The sequence below is a fragment of the Colossoma macropomum genome, unplaced genomic scaffold (assembly GCF_904425465.1).
Source record: "Colossoma macropomum unplaced genomic scaffold, Colossoma_macropomum, whole genome shotgun sequence".
Lineage (NCBI taxonomy): Eukaryota > Metazoa > Chordata > Actinopteri > Characiformes > Serrasalmidae > Colossoma > Colossoma macropomum.
In genome coordinates this window covers 43,852,154-43,878,331 of record NW_023494793.1, presented here as the reverse complement: position 1 = coordinate 43,878,331, position 26,178 = coordinate 43,852,154, and the positions used below count along the sequence as shown (strand labels likewise).

General features: G+C 40.8%; 1 protein-coding gene across 1 annotated transcript in view; it reads right to left on the bottom strand.

Moving 5' to 3' along the window:
• atp2b3a (ATPase plasma membrane Ca2+ transporting 3a) overlaps positions 1 to 23,445 on the bottom strand; it is an 84,085-nt gene extending 60,640 nt beyond the window's left edge. The window contains 2 exon segments of the mRNA XM_036579634.1: positions 13,313 to 13,805; positions 23,203 to 23,445. Coding sequence (XP_036435527.1) covers positions 13,313 to 13,520 — 208 coding nt within the window. The 5' untranslated portion in view covers positions 13,521 to 13,805; positions 23,203 to 23,445.
• Between the last annotated feature and the right edge of the window lie 2,733 nt (positions 23,446 to 26,178).

The window sequence follows — 26,178 nt, the reverse complement described above, 5'->3', positions numbered from 1 at the left end:
CTCTCTCTCTCTCTCTCTCTATCTATCTATCTATCTATCTAAATCCAAATAGCTTTGATTGCAAACTGTCAACGCAATGAAACGAACACATAAAAGGGAAACTCCACCATTCTTTCAAAATTCCTGCATAATTAAATGGTTAAGATGTAAACAGAGCGGTTCAGAGTGGTTCAGAGTGGTTTGGTGTGAAACACTCTGTTCTAGATAAACTTACCGAGTCAGAACTGTTCACAGTGGTGGTGATAGGAACCAGACGTCCACCTCTAAAAGCTCCTTCACAGAAAGTTACTACATGAAATGGTTATGAATTCACTGCCTGATGACTGAGACACTGTTTTAAACGAAGCTTTTGGCCTAGAGCATATTTATTTTTGGTGGAGGGATACATGCAGGGTGTTGTGAGGCAAAATAGTCCTCAAAGAAAACTTTCCACAGACTTCTCAGCACTGCAGTAACACTGACATGGTGTTGGTGTGTTAGTGTGTGTTGCGCTGGTCTGAGTGGATCAGACACAGCAGTGCTGCTGGAGTTTTTAAACACCTCAGTGTCACTGCTGGACTGAGAATAGTCCACCAACCAAAAATATCCAGCTGTGGGCAGCGTCCTGTGGGCAGCGTCCTGTGACCACTGATGAAGGACTAGAGGATGACCAACACAAACTGTGCAGCAGCAGATGAGCTATCGTCTCTGACTTTACATCTACAAGGTGGACTGACAAGGTAGGAGTGTCTAATAGAGTGGACAGTGAGTGGACACAGTGTTTAAAAACTCCAGCAGCACTGCTGTGTCTGATCCACCCACACCATCGCAACACACACAATACCTGCTCTGTGAGGGTCCATGGGGGTCCTGACCACTGAAGAACAGGGTAACAAAGTATCAGAGAAACAGATGGACTACAGTCTGTAACTGTAGAACTACAGAGTGAAACTATATGGTCAGTGAAGCTGATAGAATGGACAGTGAGTGTAGTGTGTACACACACACACACACACACACATCTCTCTCTCTCTGGAAGGTCAGACTGTGTTCTGTTTTCTTTATTAACCTCGCTCTGACCTGCCGTCCGTCTTTTTGCCAAACGATGCAGAAAACGGAGCAGCGGCTGGACAATAGGTGACCGAGCGGTAGAACATTTACCCACTGTTACCATGGTAATAAAGGCTTCTGGACAAAATGAACCTTCCTTTCCTTACTCAGGCGCTTATAAATGAGTTTTTAAATATGTTTATCTGCATGAAACTACCGGATTTAGTGGCTGTTCTGTTTAATGCTCAACCACAAGGTGGTCAGCAAAGCGCAAAACAGTAAATAATCTGAATTTTTACATAAACAGCCTGTTCATTTAAAAAGTACAGCGAGGCTGTGAGGCAGTGAGGCAGCGAGGAAGGGGCCGTGGAGCTATTTCTATAATGTAGGCCACACAGCCTTTACTGTACAGTCCTGTCACAATTATTACACAATCATATTATTTGAGATGATCTAAAATTATTTAGGACTACAATCATCTTGCAGTCATTAGATTTCTGCACCGAACAGAATGTGAACTGGGTGTGTTGGGTTGGGGCACATAAATGTGAATAAAAGAAAGCACCCTGCTGAAAAATGGACCATTTTGCTTTTAATAGTTTCCAATAGAGATCATTTCCTGCAGTTTCCTGTACAACATCTTTAGATCCCATTAGAAAGCCATCATTCAGTCATCAATTCATTTAGAATCAGCCACTGGTCAACAGAACCGTTCTTCTGTTGTTACAGTGCCAAGCTTGTACCAATAGAAGAACCCTTTTGGTGCTATATAGAAAGCTTTTCAAAAAGGTTCTGTATAGAACCATATACAGCACATTATCCATCAATCTGAAAATGTAAACAGCCTTTTAATCATGCAAAGGGTTCTTTGAGTGTTCATGGTTCTGTATATTCTGTTACTGAATAACCCTTGAAGAACCCTTTTTTTAAGTCTGGGAAAAGTTTGAGTATCGCTGAAGCCGAAATGCGAAAAAGAGTGATGGAAATTGATTTTCTAATAAACAAGCTGTCAGTAGGAGTGTCTAATAGAGTGGACAGTGAGTGGATACAGTGTTTAAAAACTCCAGCAGTACTGCTGTGTCTGATCCACTCGCACCAGTGCAACACACACAATAACTGCCCTGTGGGGGTCCTGACCACTGAAGAACAGGGTAACAAAGTAAACAGAGAAACAGATGGACTACAGTCTGTAACTGTAGAACTACAGAGTGAAACTATATGGTCAGTGAAGCTGATAAAATGGACAATGAGTGTAGAAACAAGGTAGGTGTTCGTAATAAAGAGCACATCCTCCATCAATTAGCCACTGGTCAACAGAACGGTTCTTCTGTTGTTACAATGCCAAGCTTGTACCAATAGAAGAACCCTTCTGGTGCTATATAGAAAGCTTTTCAAAAATGAACCGTATACAGCACATTATCCATCAATCTGAAAATGTAAACAGCCCTTTAATCATGCAAAGGGTTCTTTGAGTGTTTGTGGTTCTATATAAAAGCATTTTCTTTACTAAAGAACCCTTGAAGAACCCTCTTTTTTAAGTGTGGGGAACGTTAGAATATCAAATAGAATATAGAATATGATGAGAAATGGCTTTCCAAATAAACGATGGTGTATCGAGCTGTCAGTGAGAAATGATTGGCTCTACAGACGGTCCAATCACAGAGCAGAGCTTTACGAAGGTTGCGTTCGATGTTCTGCAATGCCTGATCCAAAGCTCGTTTGAAAAATGGCTGCACAATGTGCTCCCAGGTCTGTCTGGTGTGTTTGGGTTCCCAGAAGCGAGGTGGACGTCGTCAGGGTGGGACGGAGATCTCAGCCCTCATTAGGTGGTCTTTGCAGAGCTGCTAACAACACGGCCTTAAAAAGACGGCAATCGGCTGTGAAGATGATTCTGCTTAAAACAAAAACCGAGTTAAATCTCTCCATCTTGCTCGTTTCGATGCCTCTAATCACGATAGCCTACGTCATCTAAAGTTACTTTGCGTAACTGTAGGTCAAAGGTCGCAACCCAAATGTTAAGAAGAGGCATTTTGTCCTTTCAACAAAAATCAATCCACCTTGGGAGCCACAACATTTAATGTCCATTTTACCATCTTGGCTGTAAATCTGCCTCAGTATTTGCTGATGATATAAACGAAAACATAGAGTTACTTTGCTCCTCCTTAAGCTTTATCTCAGTTATGGCCACTTTTCTCACATCTCTGACAGGAAACTTTTCCACAAAAGTAGCGTTTCTTGTAAAATGTCTCTCAACGTTGGTCAGCCTCTCATTCACCAGCTTCTTGTTCGAATTTTCCCGTTCCACCTTAAATGGTGCCTGAGGCGCCGGAATGTAAATGATTCACCATTTAAGGTGGAACGGGAAAATTCAAACAAGAAGCTGGCGAATGAGAAACTGACTTCAGCTTTGCGACTTTTTAGTGTTTTTCAGTTTCTCAATGCAGATTAAACGTATCAGGAAACCAGCTGGAGTGATTATAAATGCAAATAAGTCCATTCATCTCCAAATTATCGATGTTCGTCTTAAATCTCTCTCTTTGCCGTTTCATTAGCTACTAGCTAGGCGAGACTGTTGTCTGCGTTGCTATGGTGACCAGCAGTCTGCGCTGATCTTCAGGGTTAAAGGGTGAATTAGCAGTTCTACATTAACTCCAGAGTTTAAGACCATTTATTGTTAAACTGTGTTGAACGATCAGCAGAGCTTTATTTTACTGTAAAGGAGGATTATTTTATTATTACCTACAAATCTTATTCTGCCACAACAGGACAGTAAAAGAGCCACATGTTGCCGACTCCTGGCCTCGTGGCCTAGTAGTCATCAAAACATGACTTTATTCGCATTTCTGCCCAAGTTTTGTAGATGCACGTCGTGTGCAAAAAGCTTGAATGGAAACCCAGCCTGTGCGACAGCAGATTACATCACCCTGCGGTCAGTCCACTTTAACCGCAGAGTCTGACCGCAGCTTTATTACATCTGTAAGAGGTCTGCAGAGCTCTGTGGAGACGCTGACATTGTAGCAGAGCTCGGAATCCTTCTCAGAGAAGCTGCACGTGAACCTTCAAACCAAACAATGCAGTGCAGTATGGGTAACCTCTATCACCCAGGGTACATCAGTTGCACCCTACTTATTGTGGTGCATTGTGGGACTGTTTGAATGCACTAGATCTTCTGTGCTGTGTTTTTGGGCACTACAAAATGGCAGAACATGAAAATATGAACACTCAAACTCAAACCATGGTCACTCAAAAACACTTTGCAGGATTAAAGGGTTCTTCAGAATGTGCTGTAGATGTTTTGTTTGAATGTTTGAATCACATTTCCACACTGTATTTTCACAAAGAGGTACAGGAACAGAGAATCTGACACGCGGACGAGTTTGTGGACCCCAGACAGCTAAGAGGGTGATCTGTTTGGGTCTTTAAACAGAGGCAGGTTGATAGAGGTGCTTCATGTTTTCCATATAATGGATTAAATATACTTTTTCACTACACTTGTCTCATTTCTTTACAGTGTGAGCGCAGTCGATTTTCCACTCCATTTTCCCATATGGGAAAAATATATTCCAAATGTATTAATCAAATTTATTTCTGCAATGTATGAAAATAGCCAAACAATGTATTTGTTAGAGTAACTCCACCCTAACACTTTTTTTCATGAACAGCTGTTCCAAACTGTAAAAATATCATTTTTATTTTGATTGGTTCCGCCTCTGCAGTGCCCCCTCTGGTTCAACTCTGCTATAGGCGCAGATGACATGTCTTGGTACCGAAGTGCCATGACACATCACAGTATAAAAATCAGGCAAACAACGTTACAAGCCCCCTGATGACCCCCTACCTGTGCAGGAGCCCAGAGCGAAGAGAGAACCACACTCACACGCTGGGCTAAATACCCAGAGCAACACCTCACAAGGCTCGATATGCCAGCCGACTGTACCAACTGTACATAACCCAGTTAATCTGAGCTTAGTTTGTAATAAAGATTGATAATGTTCATCGTGTGACCAGGTAACCCGAAGGGCCGATTAAGTGAGGATTCACGTTTTCCTTCACAAATCAAAGCCTCGGGAGCGACTCACTGTACAGAAATCAACCGCAAGCAACACTGGAACTACGGAAAGCGAAACGGTTCATGAAAGGTTAGCGTTAAATGCCCATTGTTACTGATGGTGTCAACCTTTTGTCCGCACAGCCTTTCTCTGACAGTAGTTCCAGCGCTGCTTGCCGTTGATTTCTGTTCAGTGAGTGCGGCGAGGGTTCGTTTATGAAGGGGAACGTGAATTTGAGAGGGAACTGAATCGGATGTAACACCAGTAAGTGCCATGAACAGCTTGCAGAATGTAAGGATTTAGGGCCAGTGCAGCAAATCCTGGCTGACCGGTGATGCAGTCTGTGACCTTGATGTCAAACTGAATGAAACTTAGACAGAGTTCAAAGAAATCCACTCTATTGATTCGGAATTCAGGGCATCTAAGAAACGAGACTGGGGTTATATCCAATATGGACCTTCTGAACAGATAATTAGAAGTTAGCGGTATCGGTTTTAGGGAATGTTCCAACGTTTGGCGCCTCTGTCACTCACTGCTAATCATTTACTATGTTAACTCTTTGGTGGCTCGAGTCAGTGGCTCATACTGTTAAGGCTCAAGACGCGCTGCCTGATCAGAAACACCTTCCCTCGTTGAAGATGGGGATGGTAGTAGAGAGAAATCTTAAGCCTAGTAAGACTCTCAGTTGCAAAAGTGCTGTTTGATTCTGTCTCTCTCCATATTTTCTGGTAGCTAACGCACGCTAGCTCTAAAAACACAGCAGCCCAGCCCACCTGGTTTCCCTCGCAGCCCCACCTCCAAACTGTAGATCACTGCAGTGCCCCTCCCAGAGTGCCCCACCCATTTTAAAGCATTTTTCTAATTGTGCCAGGGGTGGAGTCAGCTGAAAATAGTGGGGTGCAGTTACTCTTTAAATATCTATTTTAAATGCATTTATCAGTATTAGTTATTATCTGTGTTCAGTTGAGTGTAATGCAGGTTACAGATGTAACTAAACACACTGACTTCAGTGATCTGCACTGTTCTTTACATTAACCATGTACGTCTGCAGTCAGACTCTCACACACAATGTATTTCACATAAACAAGATATCAGATCATAACTGCATTTTCACAGAGTATCAATACCCACAACACTCGCTTCTGTCCTGTTAAAGGATCATTAGATCAGATTTAAAATGAAGATACTGGAACACAAACTCATTTCTAAAGGTATCAGACAGTGAAGAGCATCAGACAGGATTCTGGATATTTTGATAAACACATTTACATCCATTTATTTTTGTGTGGTACATTTCTTTGTGTAATACTTCCACATACAGTTTAAAATAAATGTTATTTAAAATATCTTTGGTTAATTTGGCAAAATATTCTGAAATACATTTTAGTGTTTGGAACGTATTTCAAATCTATAAAACTACGTCCATATATATTTTTTCCATATAAATTGATTCAGACTTTTCGCTTCACGCACCTGCAGTGACTCACTTCGTAGGTTTTATGGAGCGCAACAATGATCTTTTTTTTCTTCTGCCTGATGAAAGACCAAACCTGCAGGGTCATGTGTATTACAACACACAGAATGACCCATATCAGGGCACCAATGGCCAGGAGCATGTTCTAATGACGCCAGCTCACTAGCTTGTGAAAGAGCTAAAGGACCGAGCTGCTCTGTTATATCACACCACACGGACGGCACGATAGCACCCATACCACACCGGCCTTATTATAAGCTGAGATGACCTTGCATTTATTACAGTGCATGGATAGTCCTACCTGATTGGATTTATGCACAACAGTGAATTAACTGTGAATACAAGAAATAAAAAAACAGTTTTTTTTTAAATGTGGCACAATTTTGTCTATTGCAACTTATCAGACAGGCTCACTGACCACCAACTGGACATTATATCTCTCTACTCATTTCACTATGCACTGCCACTTTGTTTATGCATCCATATATATGTCATATTGCCCAACTGTTAACATAGGTTATCGTTTACAGTACATAGTCACTCGGTTCATCCACTGGAGGGGACATGCACCACTGCACTGTCAGCTGCATAGTATTTATGCAATTTTACTACTTATTTCTATACTGCACATAATATTTTATGGTTGTTTTAGTATTTTTTTTAATGATTTATCTTTACCTTTCCTATTTATGCATCTGTATAACAGCATACAGCAATGCTTTTGCTCCTGCTTTGCTCTTTACTGCACTTTGTGCTGCTGTAATAGACGACTTTCCCTCTGGGATTAATAAAGTGATCTATCTATTTAGAGCTCAGCGAAAAATAAACATCATCACCACATACCGTGAAGTATTTTTGCCATATCGCTCACCTCTGGGTGCTGTGTGTGGTGTGTAATGTCTGTGAGAGACACATTCTGTGGCAACACATTCCCCATCAATCTGATTAACCGTTCCACCATGCAAAGAACCTTTTAACCTTATCTAGATCACTGCACCGGTACCAGCACACCTCCGTCAAAGCGTTCACTTCCGTTTTTTAAACATCAATTTCATGCATCAAATTGTCCAGCAATACAGTGATGCAATAACTGAAATCTCAATAAGAGGGCTGCATAAGGCCTCACCCGTGGTCCTGCGTGATCTGCTAAATAATTTGTGGGCGGGATTCATTTTGAAGCACCGCAGTCATTGGTTGCGGGCTCATGTGGGCGGGTATTAAGGCTGAACACAACAAAAGACCAGCAAGTGTGATGATGAGACCACACGTTAGTAATTATCACAAGCAGCAAAACACATGAAGCCATAGAGCATCCGGTGAATAACTAATGTACCAAATCTTACTGATTTTTTCCACGACGGTTCTTTTGGCTTTTTAACCCGTGTCGCAGCCTTGGTCTCCATTCTGGCTTAAAATTAATTTCAGCTGCCTTGTAGACGTCTTGTAATCAACTAATAACAGACTGCTGACACAGAAAAAAATGTTAGTAGTGAAGCCCAGCCTAAGTTGTTTCATTTTTTTGGGGGGATTTTTCCACTTTCCTTCCCAATTTAGTCCACCAATTGCACCCACTGGCTAGGACCCCCAGTCACACAATACCACCAGCTCTAGGAGGGTGACGGCAATACAGGCTTCCTCCGAGTCCTGTGAAGCTCCACTGCATCTTTTCAAACTGCCGCTAACGCAATGTCATTTGACTGATTGCCCTTGGAGGAGAACACTAACTGCCAGCTCTGTTACGTCAGCTAACCAGGTGGATAGAACTTTATTGATCCCGAAGGGAAATTGCAGAAAGGCAACCCTCTCCCCGTCGGGGAATCGAACCCTGGTCTTCCACGTGACAGGCGGAGATACTGTCCACTATACTAACAAGGACAATAGCTAACAGATGCCTGCGGTGGCTAGAGTGCTGATTGATGGCGGGGAGACGGGGCCATCCCGCCCACCCAGAGAGAGAAAGGACAGCTGTGTTCTCTTGAACTCCTGGCCACGGACGTCTGTAGCATCACCTGGGATCAAACTTGCGATCTCCTGATAACAGGGCCAACGCTAGAGGACTGATGTTGTTTTTGGCCTGGCTGTGGTGCTGCCCGCTTGTCTTTCGACAGTGACCTCAACAATGCTCACTGTTTGCAGCAGTTCATACAGCTTTGATTAGCCGAAAAATACACAAAATATTTAGCTACTTTTAATCTGTATCTAGGGCAGCATGGTGGCGCAGTGGGTAGCGCTGTTGCCTCACAGCAAGAATGGTCTGGGTTCGATTCCCGGCTGGGTGACCAGGGTCATTTCTGTGTGGAGTTTGCCTGTTCTCCCCATGTCTGCGTGGGTTTCCTCCCACAGTCCAAAAAACTGTCAGGCCAGTTGGACATGCTAAATTGCCCCTAGGTGTGACTGTGTGTGTCTGTCTGTCTGCACTGCGATGGACTGGCGACCTGTCCAGGGTGTATCCTGCCTTCCGCCCAATGACAGCTGGGATAGGCTCCAGCACCCCACCGCGACCCAGAAGGATAAGCGGTTTAGATGATGGATGTATGTATTTTGCATCTCTGAAACGTTTACGTTTGCTGCTGGGTGTGTGGAGGTGTGATGGGTCTGGAGGCACAGACACGTCCTACACCAGCGGAGTGGATAACAGCGGAGCACCACAAGCACAGCCCAAAGTACGTGGGTGCGGGTGGGCATGGCGTGTGGTTGAAGTGGGTCAGTGCGGGCAAACATGGTGCTGGGTTTTGCAGGTGAGAGTGGGCAAGAACCACACTCACTGATTTTGCAGGCACAGGCGTACGTGATTATTGATTGAATCGGGCGGGTCCACCAGGTATTATTAATCAGACCAGTGCAGAATCTCAGGACTCGATTCCTGCAAACAACGTTATGATCCGTTATTCACAGCAGTCACGATCGTCTCATTTGTAACATCAGCATCGGATGAGCCAACACTAACAAATCATTGTGTCCTCAACTTTGGAGCCTCGCCGCCTCCACAGAGACGCCATAATCCAGAACATGTGGTCTGATTACATGGCAAGAGTCAGAGATCAGTTTAGAGATCTGAGTCAGGAGGAAATAAACTCCTCCATTCTAGACTCTGTTACTCTGAGTCAGTAATTCATACAGTTATTCTGATGTTGAGATGTTTCCTTTCAAATGAGACTGAAATCATGACTGCAGCCTAGAGCCTGTGTGAACAGCGCCCCCTTTACTTTGGGTATGCAGTTTTATGTAAAAATGGGGTGACAGTTAACAGCTTAAGCATGACATGGTTCTAAACAGAACCAATGTCTTTTTTTTAAAGAACACTTGAAGAACCATCTTTTTTTTAAGTGTGTATTTTAAGACGTTATAAGACTTTTTAAGGATTTGTGGGAACCCAACTCGCACCTCGAACCTCCCTCATCAGGTGGGTCTAAACCTCTGGCAGGCAGGTCGCATCACTGCACAGCTGCAGCGCCGCAGGAGCTCAACCATTCTGAACATGCAGCGTGTACCTGATGTTCCAGGACAATGGAGTTACAGTCATTATGCAATCATCTCAGTGGCAGTGTAATCCAGGCACAGTAGGGAGGTCTCAGTAACTACCACAGGTAACCCCCCCACCCCCAACACTACACACTACACACACGCAGTGCACTACTGATACACACCATCACTGACATAAACAACCCCCAACTCCTTTATTCTTTCTTTATTACATGAAAACACTGCTGTTAGCTATAAGACAGGGCAGTTAAAGGGGAACAGATTTCTCACAATCTCTGCATAATTAAATGGTTAAGATGTAAATGATCTCTCAGCGAGTGAAATGATCTCAAATCTAGTCAATATATCTAATATTTCTCATTATTACTTTGTTGTAAGAATATTATGAGATTATCGAACTTATTTGTATACGTTTTTACTTGTTTTGAGTCATTTTATCTAATTAAAGTGTCTCATTCCATTGGCGGAACATTTTACTTGTTTCAAACATTATCTCTTAAAATAAGTTAAATGATCTGCCAACGGAAAGACTAGATAAAATGATAAAATTACCTAAAACAAGTAAAAAAAAGTCTAGAAATAAGTTCAATAATCTTATAACATTCTTACAACAACCTCATAATGAGACATATCAGATATATTGACAAGATTTAAAATGATTTCACTCGCTAAGAGATCATTTTTGCAGTGTAAACCGAGTCGTTCAGAGTGGTTTGGTGTGAAACGCTCTGTTCTAGAGAAACTTACCGAGTCAGAATTGTTCACAGTGGTGGTGATAGGAACCAGACGTCCACCTCTAAAAGCTCCCTCACAGAAAGTTACTGCATGAAATGGTTATGAATTCACTGCCTGATGACTGAGACACTGTTTTATGATGGTTTAGAGAACTTAAACTCCATTCATGGTGGAGAGATACATGCAGGGCACTGTGAGGCAAAATAGTCCCCAAAGAAAACTTTTATTATTTCAGATTTTCCACTATTTTCCATCATCAACATTCCATATAAACTCAGAAGACTCGTGTAGGTTCACTGGTGGTTCTGGATAGTAAATAAAATGGCTATCTATGTGTTGTGGTCATGGCAACCCCTGGTTCCTATCACCACCACTGTAAAGAGTCCATTTCATTTTTGAAATTTAAATAAAATTCCTCTTTGAGGATATATTTTTCAATCACACTTTGATTATTATTGAGATATAGATATTTTTCATATATGCAATCAAGTGTACAGCCCCTTTAAAACCCATATAATGGAAAACTTTACTTCTTGTTTTAAATAGAAAGTTTGCTGTTTGTAAATATTGTTGAAGTTTCAGTCTATATATGGAAACTACACTGCAAAAGCAGCTCGTTGTTAATTCTTTTTTCTTTTGGTGATGTCATGAAAACCAACACATTTACATATATCCACCTATTCAACCTGCAGCACTTTATCTCCACCCCCTCACACTGAAGCTAAAAGGAGTGTTTCTGTCTGGAGCCTGCACAATACAGGGCAGCCAATCAGAGCAGGTTTACACATATCATTTGCATATATCATTCTTAAAGGTGCAGTAACAAAAACAGCCTGTTTAAGGGGTAAAGAAAGATTGGAAAATGCTCATGTAGAAATGAATTAAGACCGTTTCTTAGTAGATAAAACCTCAGGGAAAATATAAAACGTTAGGAAATGCAGAATATGGGTTCTATATGAACATTTTTACCTATAAAGTTACCATCTGGGAGATATTACATTTTATTATGACAACAGCAACACTGTCTGGCAACCATGCTCCACATAGAGACTGTTATAAAGCTCTCAGACGAGGATTTTCAATCCACCAGTTTTTTGTGAATTTTGAAAATGCATGAAAAAAAAATCTTAGTGGGAAAAAGCCTGAAATTGAAGAAAACACCCAAATATCACAAAAAGAGTTTTACACTAGGAGGTAGAACGAGCTGGAAAAGTTGGAAGATCGTTTAAGCAGAAATGCATAAAAGTGTGATGGAAAAGGGTTTTTTTGAATAAACAATGACGTATCGAGCCGTCAGTGAATCATCTACAGACGGTCCAATCACAGCACAGAGCTTTACGAAGGTTGCTTTCGACATTCTGAAATTCCGGATCATAGCTTTGAAAAATGCCTCTGCACTGTGTTCCCATATCTGTCTGTGTGTTTGCGATCCCTCATGCGAGGTGGGCGTCATCAGGGTGGGACGGCAATAATATCTGTCTGCAGAGCCGCAGAGCCGCAGTTTCACTCCAGCAGGTTCAAGCCAGTGTCATTCAGCTCATGCAGCGACACTTGTTTTGGTTTTTCTTTGTGAGTTTCACACTCATCAACATTTCAGTCGTTTAATGTGGGTTTCTGATAAATGTGTGATAGATTTGCGTTGGACTAACATTATATTTAGGCTAAAACAGACTTTGGTTTGGACGCATATAGAGATTCACAGGCTAAATATTACTTGAACTGTAGCTGATGTGACCTGGGTTAACTAACGGGTTATGTAGACATATATAGCTCAATAACTTACCCTTAATACGGGGCTTCATGTGTACATTTACTTTACATGAGCAGGAATAACACTTTACCTCAAGCAGCTTAAACTGAGCATCATATTAAGCTTTAGGCTAAAAAACCCACAGAACCCAGTAAGTGTTTCTTTTGGTTTCTGATGGTTTTGTAATGTGTTTTGTCGTATAGTTTAACTGGTTAGCAGTGGTTGATGCGTATATTGGTGACAGTCTCCCTTCCTGAATGGTAACGTTCATGGTGACACATACAACCAGCACAAACAGTGACTGTTTACATCAGAGACGCTGTAAATGAGGAGACCGACCACTGGCTGAAATATGAATGTGACGCTCGTAACTTTCCTATAAGGTCTTTGTTTACATGGCACAGTCGCAACGTCCTACTGCGCATGTGTTCCACTGGCCTGAAACAGACGGAGTGAAACTGCGGGGGTAAATCTGCAGCTCTGGTTCTGCAGTCGGTTCTCTGGGACGGAGAGCTCAGCTCTCATTAGGTGGCCATTGCTGAGCTGCAAACAACACGGCCATAAACAGACGACAAACAGCTGTAAATATGATTCTACTTAAAGCAAAAACCAAGTTAAATCTCTCCATCTTGCTCGTTTCGATGCCACAATCATGGTCGCCTACGTCATCTATAGTTTCTTCAATAACTGTAGTCGATGAAAATAAGACTTCATTTGCATTTTTGTCGGCCAAAATTTCATAAATGCACCTAACATTTGCGAAACATTGCTACCCAGCCAGACTGGACTCACCGTCTGTAGGTGAGGTCTTGAGTCTGTGGCAGAGTCCTTCAGTGTCGCCGTAACTCTCCTGGATCTTCTGCAGCGCCTCGGCTCCTCGGAACTCCATCAGCGCCCGCAGTTCCTCCAGAGAAACCCCGAAATCCCCCGCACAGGCCTTCCCATCCATCCCCGGCTTCTTGGGGTGGAAATCCACCGAGCTATTGGCCATGTCGCCCATGGTGCAGCCGGTCGGGTCTTAATGATTTACTCCTGCTGTTCCTGCCTCAGATCTCTGAAGCTCTGGGTGAAGTTCTCCATGCTGGGGAAGGATCAGACTGTCTCGGATGATTATTTTAAGGTGCAGTGATGAACCGGAGCTCCGTTTGGAAAATAATCCCCCTTCACCGAAAGGTCAACATGGAAAGTGGTGGCCATTGCACCAATCCATTCCTCCACACGGCTACTGGCTGGGATTAAGGGACAGGGTGGACGTAGCTGTACAAAGATGACGGCAGCATGGAACCTGAAAAAGAACAAAGAGGAGAACCATTATCAAAACACGCAGAACATATCGCCCGATTCTGATAGTAAATAAGCAAAAACTAAGACATATTTACAAAAACTTCTGACGCTCTACGCGCTTAAAACATGGTTCTTAAGGGTTCTTTAGTAAGGAAAATGGTCCTATATAGAAACATGAACGCTCAAAGAACACTTTGCATGATTAAAGGGTTCTTTGCACCCTGAAAGCGTTCTTTAGATTGGAGAATGTGTTGCATAAGGTTCTAAATAGTGTATTTCTATTTTTACAAGCTTGACATTGTACACCATAGAAGAACCCATTTTGGTGCTATATAGAACAATTTTCAAAATAGTTCTATATAGAACCATTTACAGCATATTCTCCATCAATCTGAAGAACCATTTAGGGTGCTTTGAGTGTTCTATATAGAACCATTTTCTATTCTAAAGAACCATTAAAGAACCATCATTTTGAGAGTGTATTATAATATACAACGTTAATAATAAGAATAAGTTCATTTCTATATGGATGATTCTACTGAGCTGGTTCAAAGTCAGAAGAACCCTTTTGGTGATATAGCACATTACAGCACATTCTTCATCAATCTGAAGAACTATTTCATGATGCAAAGAACCCCTTAATCATGAAAAGGGTTCTTTGAGTGCTCATGGTTCTATATAGAACCATTTTCTATACTAAAGAACCCTTAAAGAACCATCATTTCTAAAAGGGTATTATAATATACATATATGTAAATGTTAAAAATAAGAATAAGTTCATTTCTGTATGGATGACTTTAATAAACTGGTTCACAGTCAGAGCTGAAACATTTCAGTCTTTTAACTGACTTAGACTTCAGACTAAAATCCTTTTGCTCTGAGTGACTCTAAACCTTGTAATATTTTTCCTGTTAAGATTGTTGTAAGCTTAATTTAAGGTTATTTACCTTATTACTACACATTTTTACTTGTTTTAAAGAATTTTATTAAGTAAATTTATCTCACTATGTTGGCAGATAATTGTGCTTTATTTCTAGACAATTTTATTTAATAAAATGACCTAAAACAATAGAATAAGCCAGATAATCTTATAATAAGTGCACAACCATCTCAAAATGGGAAATATTAGATATATCTACTAGATTTAAGATAATTATGATCATTTTATTAAAACTAATGGTTGAACATTCCTTTTTGTCGCTACCAAAACAATCATAACTCTACCAAACTGTACCAGATGTGTCAGTAGTGACTATTTCGGTGACAATTTTAGCTCATTTAGAGCTCAGAGACTCAGTACAGAGCAGCAAACACAGCTTTGAACTGCTGTTTGCTGTTCACACAGAAAATCATCATATTTTACATTAAAACACTAAAAAGTGCTGAACTGCAGAAAATATGACGATTCTTAATGTTCCACACTGATTTTCAGATATTGGGACACATTTACTTCAAAACAATGGGATCCAACTGCTCACCATTTGGCCATGAGGGGAATGCAGCCTCACTTCCTGCTCTAAAATGCAGGGGCGTGGCTAAAATAAGGCCCCACCTACTGACTAAAACTCTAAGACATAAAAAATGTGGGATGGCAATTTTTTAATTTAAAAATTAAACGCATGATAAATCTTTCAGCTTAACTTTAAAATAAATAAAAACAATCATTTAAAAAACAAATAAATGTAAGTTTTATTTACACAAGTGTAAATTTAGAGGTTATGGTTTGGGACAGACGCCCTATAAGTACCCTATAAATGATGACTGTGCATATATTTAGCTTATTACTATCTCTATTAATGTCTTGGGTTTAAACAGATCTGAAGACAGCCCTTGTAAATATCTAAGCTTGTTTTTTTTTCTTTGTTTTTTACTGTGGGACCTCAGTTTGAACTAATTTGGTAGAATGGTTTGTATATTAATGCTGCAAAGGTAAAAATAAAAAATGTTCATTATAAAAACGTGTCTTTATAAAAGTCATTGCCACCGGTTGGGAAGATTTCACATAACATGGTGAAGGAGCTTCCTAAAGTTCTCAAGGAGGACATTATTAAACCAAACTCCAGTGGAAAAAGCTACAGAGCCCCAACAAAGACCTTAAACATCGCTGACAGTACAACTGGTTCAGTAATATGCCACTGAAAAGCTCATAGAACCACAACTAATCTTCACCACGCAGGATTTCTCTCAAACTAAAGGCCGATTTATGCTTACACTGCAAAAAATTGTGTCTTGTCAAGCAAAATTATCTTAAATATAATCAATAAATTTGATATTTTTCCTGTTAAGATTGTTGTAAGCTTAATTTAAGGTTATTTACCTTATTACTAGACATTTTTACTTGTTTTAAAGAATTTTATTAAGTAAATTTATCTCACTATATTGGCAGATAATTGTGCTTTATTTCTGGACAATTTTATTTAATAAAATGACCGAAAAAAATAGAATTAGCCAGATAATCTTATAATAAGTGCAAAACCATCTCAAAATGGGAAATATTAGATATATCTACTAGATTTAAGACCATTTCACTTGACAAGAGACCATTTTTTGCTGTGTATGCAGGGAGTCAACGCCAGGTGTGTCAAACTGGGGACCTTCTGGTCCAAAGTGCTGTGGAGATCAGCGTTTATCTTCATCTAACGCTCTGAATTCAGTTCATGAAGGCCTTGATAATTAGCTGATGAGCTGAATCAGGTGTGTTTAATGAGGCAGTGAGCTGAAGTCTGCTGAGTTTTGGCCTGCGAGGACTGGAGCCTGACACACATGGTCTATTCCAGGGTTTCCCAACCTGTGGGACACGGACCACCAGTGGGCCGTGAAGCACTCTCTAGTGGTCTGCGGGCCTGAACTCGAGGGAGGCAGTAGTTCGTAGTGGGCCAGTAGAGACGTATAAACAAAAACACAGCAGTCGCAGGCTAATTAGACGTCATCAGTTTGAGGCGATGTAGCCGCCGGTGCGCAGCGCAGCCAGAGACTGATAGGTTCTTCAGGGTGTTTCTCCTACCTTGTTCGGTGCGGACCAATCAAACTTTTAATCTTTAGTTCGCTCCGTTTTGACGTGAGTGAACACTCCACCTGTATTTGGGTCTGAAACACAGATGAAACCTGCGGCTTTCGGTCCACTTCTAACCGAACACTGTTCAGTTCAGTGCTGGTGCTTATTCTTCTACCAGCACGCCGGCGCTGTACCGTCAGTATAATCTGCCTGTTTTAACATCTGACTTATTGCTCTCATATCATTCCTGCAGCTCGAGCTGCAGCTGATAAAAACGACAGACTACAAATAAAATAATAGCTGTGATCTGTGTTTGATTTCTGGCCGAGTATCAGCGACCTGAGTAGTTAAACTCAACTTGACAAATTAATGACAAAGAAGAGATCAAGTAAGGTTTATTATTATTATAAAGTTTATTATTATTGCTGATTGTAGTGACGCTGATCCAAAAGCGTGAATGGAATGAGGTTTATTTCAAATGAGGCGCTAAAACCTGCAAAACTAAAGACTCCAGACCAAACAGCGACTCCTGTGGGAGCCACAAGAGCATTTTCAGTGAAATCAGGATGGACTGCAGCTCCAAATCACAGCCCAGATCTACTTTTTCAGGCCCTAATTCACAGGTTTTCAGTGTGAGCAATTAAGGGAAAAAAAAGAACCATTAAAAAAAAGCTGATTTTATTTTTTTCTGTGGGCCGCTGTGCTTTACAGTTACAAACAGGTGGGCCTTGGGGTGAAAAAGGTTGAGAACCCCTGGTGTACGCCGTCGTGAGCAATCACACCACTTCCATCCTTCATCTGTCTGTCACTTCAACATCAGATATTCCAGTTTTCGCTCTGAGATATTGAGTCTTTATTTTTTAAGCATCAGTGTGAATCGAGCTTGTCCTGTACTGGGAGGCTCAGTACACTTACATCAGCTTAGCCTAGCAGGCTACAACCTTAAATACTACAAAACAGGTTTGATTTTGGCTTTCTTTCACTTTCATCATCTATACTCATCACTGCAGAGCACTAGTTTGTCAGTAATTCACTCCTCAATTTGATTTATGTTCGTTCAACTCTCAACTGAAAAAGAACCTGGAAATGCGCATGGAAGGAAATGCGACGCTACCTAGTGGACAAATCACAGTTGTTGTCACTGCAATGTGTAGTTACAGTTATAAGGAGAGCATTTTTTCATTTAAAAATGAAACTTATAATAAATGAAAATCTTTCAGCTTCACTTTAAAAGAAATAAAAAAAGATAATTTTAAAAACAACATGAAATAATATAAATAAATGTAAGTATATTGTACATGTGTATACAGAGTCAGTGTGTACATATATATTTCTTTTTTCCATATATATATATATATATATATATGTATATATATATAGTATTTAAATTCTATAAGGGGGCTACGCACCTAAGATTTTCACAAACATTGTACCCGTGTAAATGTGATGTGACAATAAACGTGATTTGACTTGATTTGATTTGATTTATTATTTTCAGAAGTGTAACTTTAGGGGTTAGGGTTTGGGACAGACGCCTCTCAATTTACCCTGTAAATGGTGATTTTGTATATTAGGGTTCGCAGCTACACAGATTTGATGCAGAAGCATAAATTGGCCTAAGAGAAGCAAGCAGTCTCTGAAAAAGAGCCTCAGGATGACCTGAAAGCAGCAGAACAACAGTTACACTGTGAACGATAAGTAATGAGCTGCTCTGCAGTCACCTTGTTCCAACATCCCACGCTAAAAGCTCAGAGATGCAAATCTGTGCATTCAGGCAAATCAGAACAAGATATTCTGATCAGAAGAAACAAAAAACAGAACTCTGAGTTAATAATTCAGCTCGCCGTCTTTGGAGAAAGAAGGGTTGAGTATATGATCACAAGAACGCCCACAGCGAAGTGTGGTGGTGGGAGTATCATGCTATAGAGCAGCTTCTCTGTACTGAAGCATTACACACCATCGAAGGAAACATGAATGCAGTGATGTAGCGGGAGATACTAGAGATAAATTTAATCTCTTCGGCCAAGAAACTGGAGAGGACGGACATGTCAACAACACTACGACCCCAAACATGCAACCAGAATAATTCCAAAACTGGTTTCTGGAGAAGGTGAAGGTGCTGCATGGCGGAGCCAATCTCCCGACTGAATCAATTTAGCAAGGATTTTGAAATTAAGTCCTTCAGATGGATGTTTGTAATCCTGGGAAATGAAGATGGTTTGTAGAGAGGAACAGGCCAAAACTGGGCCACAGTGCTGCAAAAATCTGATTACTTCTTAACGTAGACAGCTTTGCAACAAAGGACTAATGTTACTTGTGGCGTCTGAATTATTTTTTCTGTATCAGTTTTGTGTTTAAAGGTGCAGTGTGTCAGATTTAGTGGCATCTAGTGGTGAGGTTGCAGATCACAACCAGCTGAATCCCCCTCCCTCACCCCTCCCTTTCCAAGCGTGTAGTAGAACCTATGGTTACTGTCAGGTTTTCTGCCGTCATCTGTCCTGATTTCGTTTTGCTTCTTCATGTTTTCTCTTCTTTGACGGTCAGGATTCACCCTCCCTCACTTTTTTGTGTGCTAGATCATAAATATGATCCTCCGTTTGTAAAAATTTGGGTTCTCAAACTTCTCACAGCCCAAAAATGGTCAAACAGCACCGGCAGCAACCACTGATTTTTCTCTCTACGTCTTCCAACCAAAGATATAGCACCACCAAATTCAAGTAAAAGTGTGAATCGCGCCCTCTAGAGGCAGTGTTTGGTTTGTTCTGGGCTACTGTGGAAACATGGCAGTGTAACATGGGGTCCTCTGTTGGAAGAGGAGACGCCTCTCTGTAGATATGAAGGACTTATTCTTAGATAAAGAAAACACAACGATTCACACTTACAGGTGATTATGCTCTAATGAACACAAGGTTCTGTGTACTACACTCTATTTCTGCTAATGGATCCCCCTGAATTTTACACACTGCACCTTTAAAGCCTATTTTTGTTTATGCTTATGATCAGGCTTAACACAGCCGATACCTGATCCATTAAAATATGATCAGCTCCAATTTCGATCCACTGGAATATAAAGAAGTAAGAAGCTTATTTTCATATCGCAGCTATCTGCAATATCAGAATGGCAAGGGCCAATATTGTGATAACAATTATCAAATGATATATTGTACCATCCTGTGACTGACTGAGAATTTCACACAGCAACATTGCTTTAAAAAATAACTCAACAAGCATCACAATAAACTGAGCTTTTATGTTAATTTGCTTCATTGTATTTAACTTATATGACCTGAATGAAATCAGTCAATCAATATGAGGTATATTTTTGTCTGATGGATTATTTTTATAAGATTTAGAAGCCAAAAATTCTCAATCCTAATATACTGACCAGGTGGGTGATATGGCAAAAATATAGTATTAATACTTCATTTTCTGTCTTGATACAGCTGCTCACTACTACTAATCTAATAAAATTACAAATCTAATAAATAAGACGATCAAAAACTATGGATAAAGTGATCTTTATCAACATTTTATGCACTGTGCTGCTCTAAATCCAGTTAAACAGGACTAATTATCCTTTCGAAGAAGTGGTGGTGATAGGAACCAGACGTCCACCTCTAAAAGCTCCTTCACAGAAAGTTACCACATGAAATTATTCCATGAATTTGGCATAAAACATATTTTTAAACTCCATACATGGTGGAGGGATACATGCAGGGTGTTGTGAGGCAAAACAGTCCCAACAGAAAACATATTATTTTCAGATTTTCCATTATTTTGCCATCATCTACATTCCATATAAACTCAGATGACTCGTGTAGGTTCACTGGTGGTTCTGGATAGTAAATAAAATGTCTATATTTGTGTTGTAGTCATGGCGACCCCTGGTTCCTATCATCACCACTGTAAAGAGATCTGAACCGTTTCACACCAAACCACTCTGACTGAATTTGATTTTTCTGCAGAACTACTGCTTTAAATCAGGACTTTTTTGTCTGAATAGTGTCGGACTTTTCTATGCTAAAGTAAACATTCCTCACTCTGGCATTCTGGGACATTATTTTGTCTTGTAATGTGTAACTAGAAAGCGAAACCTCATGAACAAACTTGAAGTTGGCTTGAAAAAAGCCGTCTAATAAACTGCAAAAATCTGATGCAGAACACTGATGCTTGTTTTTGAAAACTTTGGGTTTATATAGTTACAGGTGGTTGCTATGGTGTTGCTATGAGGTTGCTATGGTATTCCAGCTTGTTGTCAGGGTGTTGCTTGGTGATTGTTAGATGATTGCAAAGGTGTTGCTAGGCTGTTGCTGTGCTATCCCAGGTGGTTGCTAACATGGTGCAAGGTCATTGCTATGGTATCCCAGGTGGTTGCTAAGGTGTTGCTGGGTCATTGCTATAATATCCCAGGTGGTTGCTAAGGTGTCGCTAGGCCATTGCTATGGTATTCCAGGTGGTTGCTAAGGGGTTGCTAGGCCTTTGGTCTGGTATTCCATCCTGCAAAGTTTGGTGGTTCTAGCTCAACGAGTAGTTGTTGAATTGCTGAAGACCAGTAAGTTGACTTTTTCAAAATTTCCATCACATTATCATAAACACAATGCAATTCCAGAACCCCAGAACCACGGTCTGCAGAACCAGGAGAACAGAGCACACCAAATGGTTATGGTCCAGAATGCATCTCTGATACGTGTAAAGAATATAAAGCGAGCAGCTCTTAGATCCATGGACTCAGGACAGCTAGTCGAGCCCAGAGTCCAAACTAAACAGTATTTAGCTGCTACAACTGAAACAAACTGCCAGAAGATCTTAGAAGATCCAAAAATGTAACGATTTTTAATCCAGGTTAAAAACACTTCTCTTCTCATGAGCTCTAAGATTTGCACTTTATTCTTTCTAGCATTGAATATTTAAACTATTAATATTTTCTTTATGTTCATTTTCATTTGTGTTGAGCTTTTCTTCTCATTTTAATAACACTTTGTCTTTAATCTGCATTTTGCTTTGATGTCTGTGAAGCACTTTGAGTTGCCCTCCGGTATGAAACGTGCTACACAAATAAACCTGCCTCGCCTCAAACGCTCAGCTGTCCTGCACTTCACTATTTCAGTCTCTCTCTTTCTGCTCTCATGATCAAGCCTGCCTCGCTCCTCTATTCGGGCTTGAATAATCTGAATTAAGCGCGTGCATTTGTGCTCATGTCAGCCGGTGCAGCAGTAATATCACTCTCTGCCTCTTTTTGTCCTCTTTTCTCTTTTGCTTTTTATTCCCCAACCTGAAATGAAGCAGAGCAGAGCCTGCGGGTAATCCTTTGAGGGATTTCTATCCTTAAATACTCCTTTTTTGGCCAACGCGCTGCGCGTAATTGCGCCTCCAAAAGCCCGGAGTGGGCGGCGCGTGAGAAAACTGAAGCTAGGAGCCAATGGGAAGGCTGCTCTTTGCTTGCGTGCATGCCCGAGCCGGCCAATCGGCGCGCGGAGGGGTTTACTAAGGCAACGCTCGCCGCCATCAGGCCTTTCTGGTCATTGGGATGCGTTTGCGCCAGACTTATTATTATTATTCGCAGGTTTGGCGCGTTTTGAATGGAGATTAGATCAGCAGGAGGCGCAGAAAGGAGCAGAGCGGGGCAGATGAAGTGAGGGGTGGGTGAGGAGGGGGGCAAAAAACTAAGCGTGCGCGCGCGCTCCGGGGGCAAATGACGCACGCGCTTTCCCGGTAACCTTCAGGAACGCGCCGTTCACCTTGGGTCCACACACAGCAAACTCTGCGCTCCGGTCCACCTAACGTTAACCTTTCTAAGAAAAGGTGCTTGATTTTGGAAAAATGTCCCAAAAATGACGCAAATTGCATCAGATTGAGGGGATTTGGTCCCCACAAAGTGATGAATACGCGCACTGCGCGTCTTCTCCATCGCAAACGATGTTTAATCTCTGCGTAAAGGTGATGGGAATTAATGCGCAGTGGGAACGGATTGGGATTAGTGATGCTTTGGGCTCCTCACACACACTCAGCTGTGGATCTGGAGGGTCACACACCACCACCACCCCCCCCCCCAACACCACCCCAACTCAGCTGATGAGCGCGCGCGCACACACACACACACACACACACACACAGATCGGCTCAATTCTGCTGATCAAACTGATCGTTTCAGTGTCTTCACTCCCACAACACTCACTATACGCTGTAAACAAACGCTGCAAATAAATGGACTAAACTGACCAACAGGCTCACAAACGCACCTGTAGATGCTCCTATCGACCACTATTGATGGCTTGCATTGCCATTTTTCGTACTTGTTGACTGCATTGCAACGCTGCGCGCGCATTTATGACGCTAAATGTTAGAAGAAGGGAAAAAAACAACAAATCTGACTGTGAGCAGAGGGTGAAATGGTTGCACTCACCGCGCAGGCCACGCTCCAAGGACATTTTACGCATGGGTTGGGCAGACGGAGGAAAAATAAACCAGTAAAAATAATAACTAAAGATGATAATTATTGTTATAATAATAAGAACATCAGCCCAGATGAAAGGCTCCTCAAATCACATCCATCATCCCGAGGCAGAGCAGCAGATCACTGGAGCTCCAGCAGTTGGCGATGCTCTCCGGCGCAGAGAAACGCACGAAAAAAACAGAAAGAAAGGAGAGAAAACAAGCAGGCAGAAAGCCGAGGCAGCGCGAGCGGAGAGGAGGAGGCTCGCGCGAGGCGGAGGAGAATCAGACATCAGGGCCGCATTAAAGCTGAGCTGCTGCAGGAGAGTTTTGGGGGGGGAGATGATGCTCGCTGGGTGGGGGGGCGGGATGAGGCAGCAGCGGCCCCGCGCGCTCTGCAGGAGGGATGGACGGATGAGAGAGAGAGGAGGGGGGGCGGGGGGAGGATGGAGAGTGGGGGGGGCTTTCCCCCCTCCCCCTCCCCCTCCCCCTCCCCCTCCTCTCTCTCTCTCTCTCTCAGAGCGATCAGATGCGGCAGAGACTAAATATGGAGCTGAATTTCTCTCATCTGATATGAAGCCGATTATAATAAACAGACTCGGACTAAGATCAGCAACATGAAGCAGAGACCGAACACCGGAAGTCGGTTTATTACAGTTGTCGTTTATTTATAATAAACGAAGGAAGAAGAAAGATGTGACGATGACGATGAATTAGAGATTAAAATTATAGAATATATAAGATTTATGGGACAAAATGTGAGAAAAATAAGGGCTAAAAACCGGAAGTCTGCTTTATTATGGTGGCTTGAAATGTAAGAGAACAAGGAAGATGATGATGATGATGAAGATGATGATGATGATGATGATGAAGATGATGATGATGATGACGGGTGAATTATTCAGATCCAAAATATTAGATGTAAGATTTGAAGCAAAATATGAGCTAAATAAACAAATGAATGAATGAATAAATTAAGAAGAAAATAAATAAATAGATAGATAGATAGATAGATAAATAGATAGACAGATAGATAGACAGATAGATAGATAGATAGACAGACAGATAGATAGATAGACAGAGAGATAGACAGACAGACAGACGCATAGATAGATAGATAGATAGATAGATAGACATAGATAGACAGATAGTTTTGGACCGTTTATGATAAAGTCATCATAAAATATAACTAAATAAAATATAAAATGAATAAATAAATAAATAAATAAAGACTGACTGACTGACTAGTTTTGGGATGTTATTTATAATAAAACCTCATCATAAAATGTGGCAAAAAATAAGCAAAATAAAAGTAAGAATGGAAAAATGAATGAATGAATAAATGAATGAATGAATAAATGAATGAATAAATGAATGAATGAATGAATAAATGAATGAATGAATAAATAAATGAATAAATGAATGAATGAATAAATGAATGAATGAATGAATGAATGAATGATTGAATAAATGAATGAATGAATGACTAGTTTTGGGATGTTATTTATGATAAAACATTATTATAAATATAACAAAACTAAATATGAGCGAAATGAGTAAATATGAGGAAGGAGTTAAAACCGGAAGTCAGTTTATTTATTAGCGGTTATTTAGGGATATTCAGAATATCAGATATAAAATTTGCAGCTAAATCAATCAGTCAATAAATAAATTGATAGAAATAAATAAATAGATAGATACATATATAAATAATCTGAAAATGAATGGAAGTCTTTTCTGTCAGTTTGGGATGCGATTTATAATAGAAGAAAAAGAGAAATACTATGATGATGATGATGATGATGACGATGATGAGATGATGATGATGATGATGAGTTGAGTGGATTAAATTCAGTCCATTCTCTCTTTAAAAAGACGGTTCCTCATGGGTTCTTTAGTAAAGACAATGGTTCTATATGGCACCAAAAAGGTTCTTCTATTGCATACAAGCTTCACATCATAACAATAGCAGCATATATATATAGGAAATGAAGAAAATGAAGAGGAAGATGATGATGAAGGGGCACATGGGTCAGTACATTGCCTATCTGGTCATATTCGGGAGTTTAAGGAGAATTAGCCTAAAATGATCATTTAATGTTATTTGTTGATTCAGTGGCTCAGCGCTGCCTCCCTCAGCCTCATTGGTTTGACAGAATTCACAGTTCCATCAGTGTTCCGTCACTACAATACCCAGCATGCAATGCTCAAATACCCCCCTCACACCCCCCACCACCACCACCACCACTCCCTTGCTGTAACATTAGCCATCTGGCATCCTTCAGCATTGACCAGCTAGCAGGAGGAAAATGACAGCCTGCTTTTAAAATATCCACCTTAAAGTGTTCTTCCAAAAGCTCCTCCTCCATTCTTTAAGCTGGAACATCTCACTGTACCCTCTTAAAAAGATGGTTCTTTAAGGGTTCTTTAGTAAAGAAAATGGCTCTATATACAACCATCAACACTCAAAGAACCCTTTGAATGATTAAATGGTTCTTTGCATGCTGAAATGGTTCTTCAGATTAATGGAGAATGTGTGAGTACAGAACTTTCTAAAAGGGTTCTGTAGAGCACAAAAAAGGGTTCTTCTGTTGTGACGATGTCAAGCTTCTATAAAATTATGTGAAAATCATTTAAACCCTATGTTTAATGGAAAATAGCACGAAGACAACATAATAGATGATGAAACTGAGAAAGGTTATTGTTTTTTGAAAAATAAAAGTTGATTCCAGCAACACGTTGATTCAAAATAAGCACCTGTGTTTCAAAAAACAACATTTCTCAGTTTCAACATCTGATGAACTGTTTTTGTTCTATTTTTAAATAGAAATAGGCTTTAAATGATTTACACATAACTGTATACAAGCATGACGTCGTCACAATAGAAGAACCCTTTTTAGTGCCCTATAGAACCCTTTTAAATAGGTTCTATTTAGAACCATATACA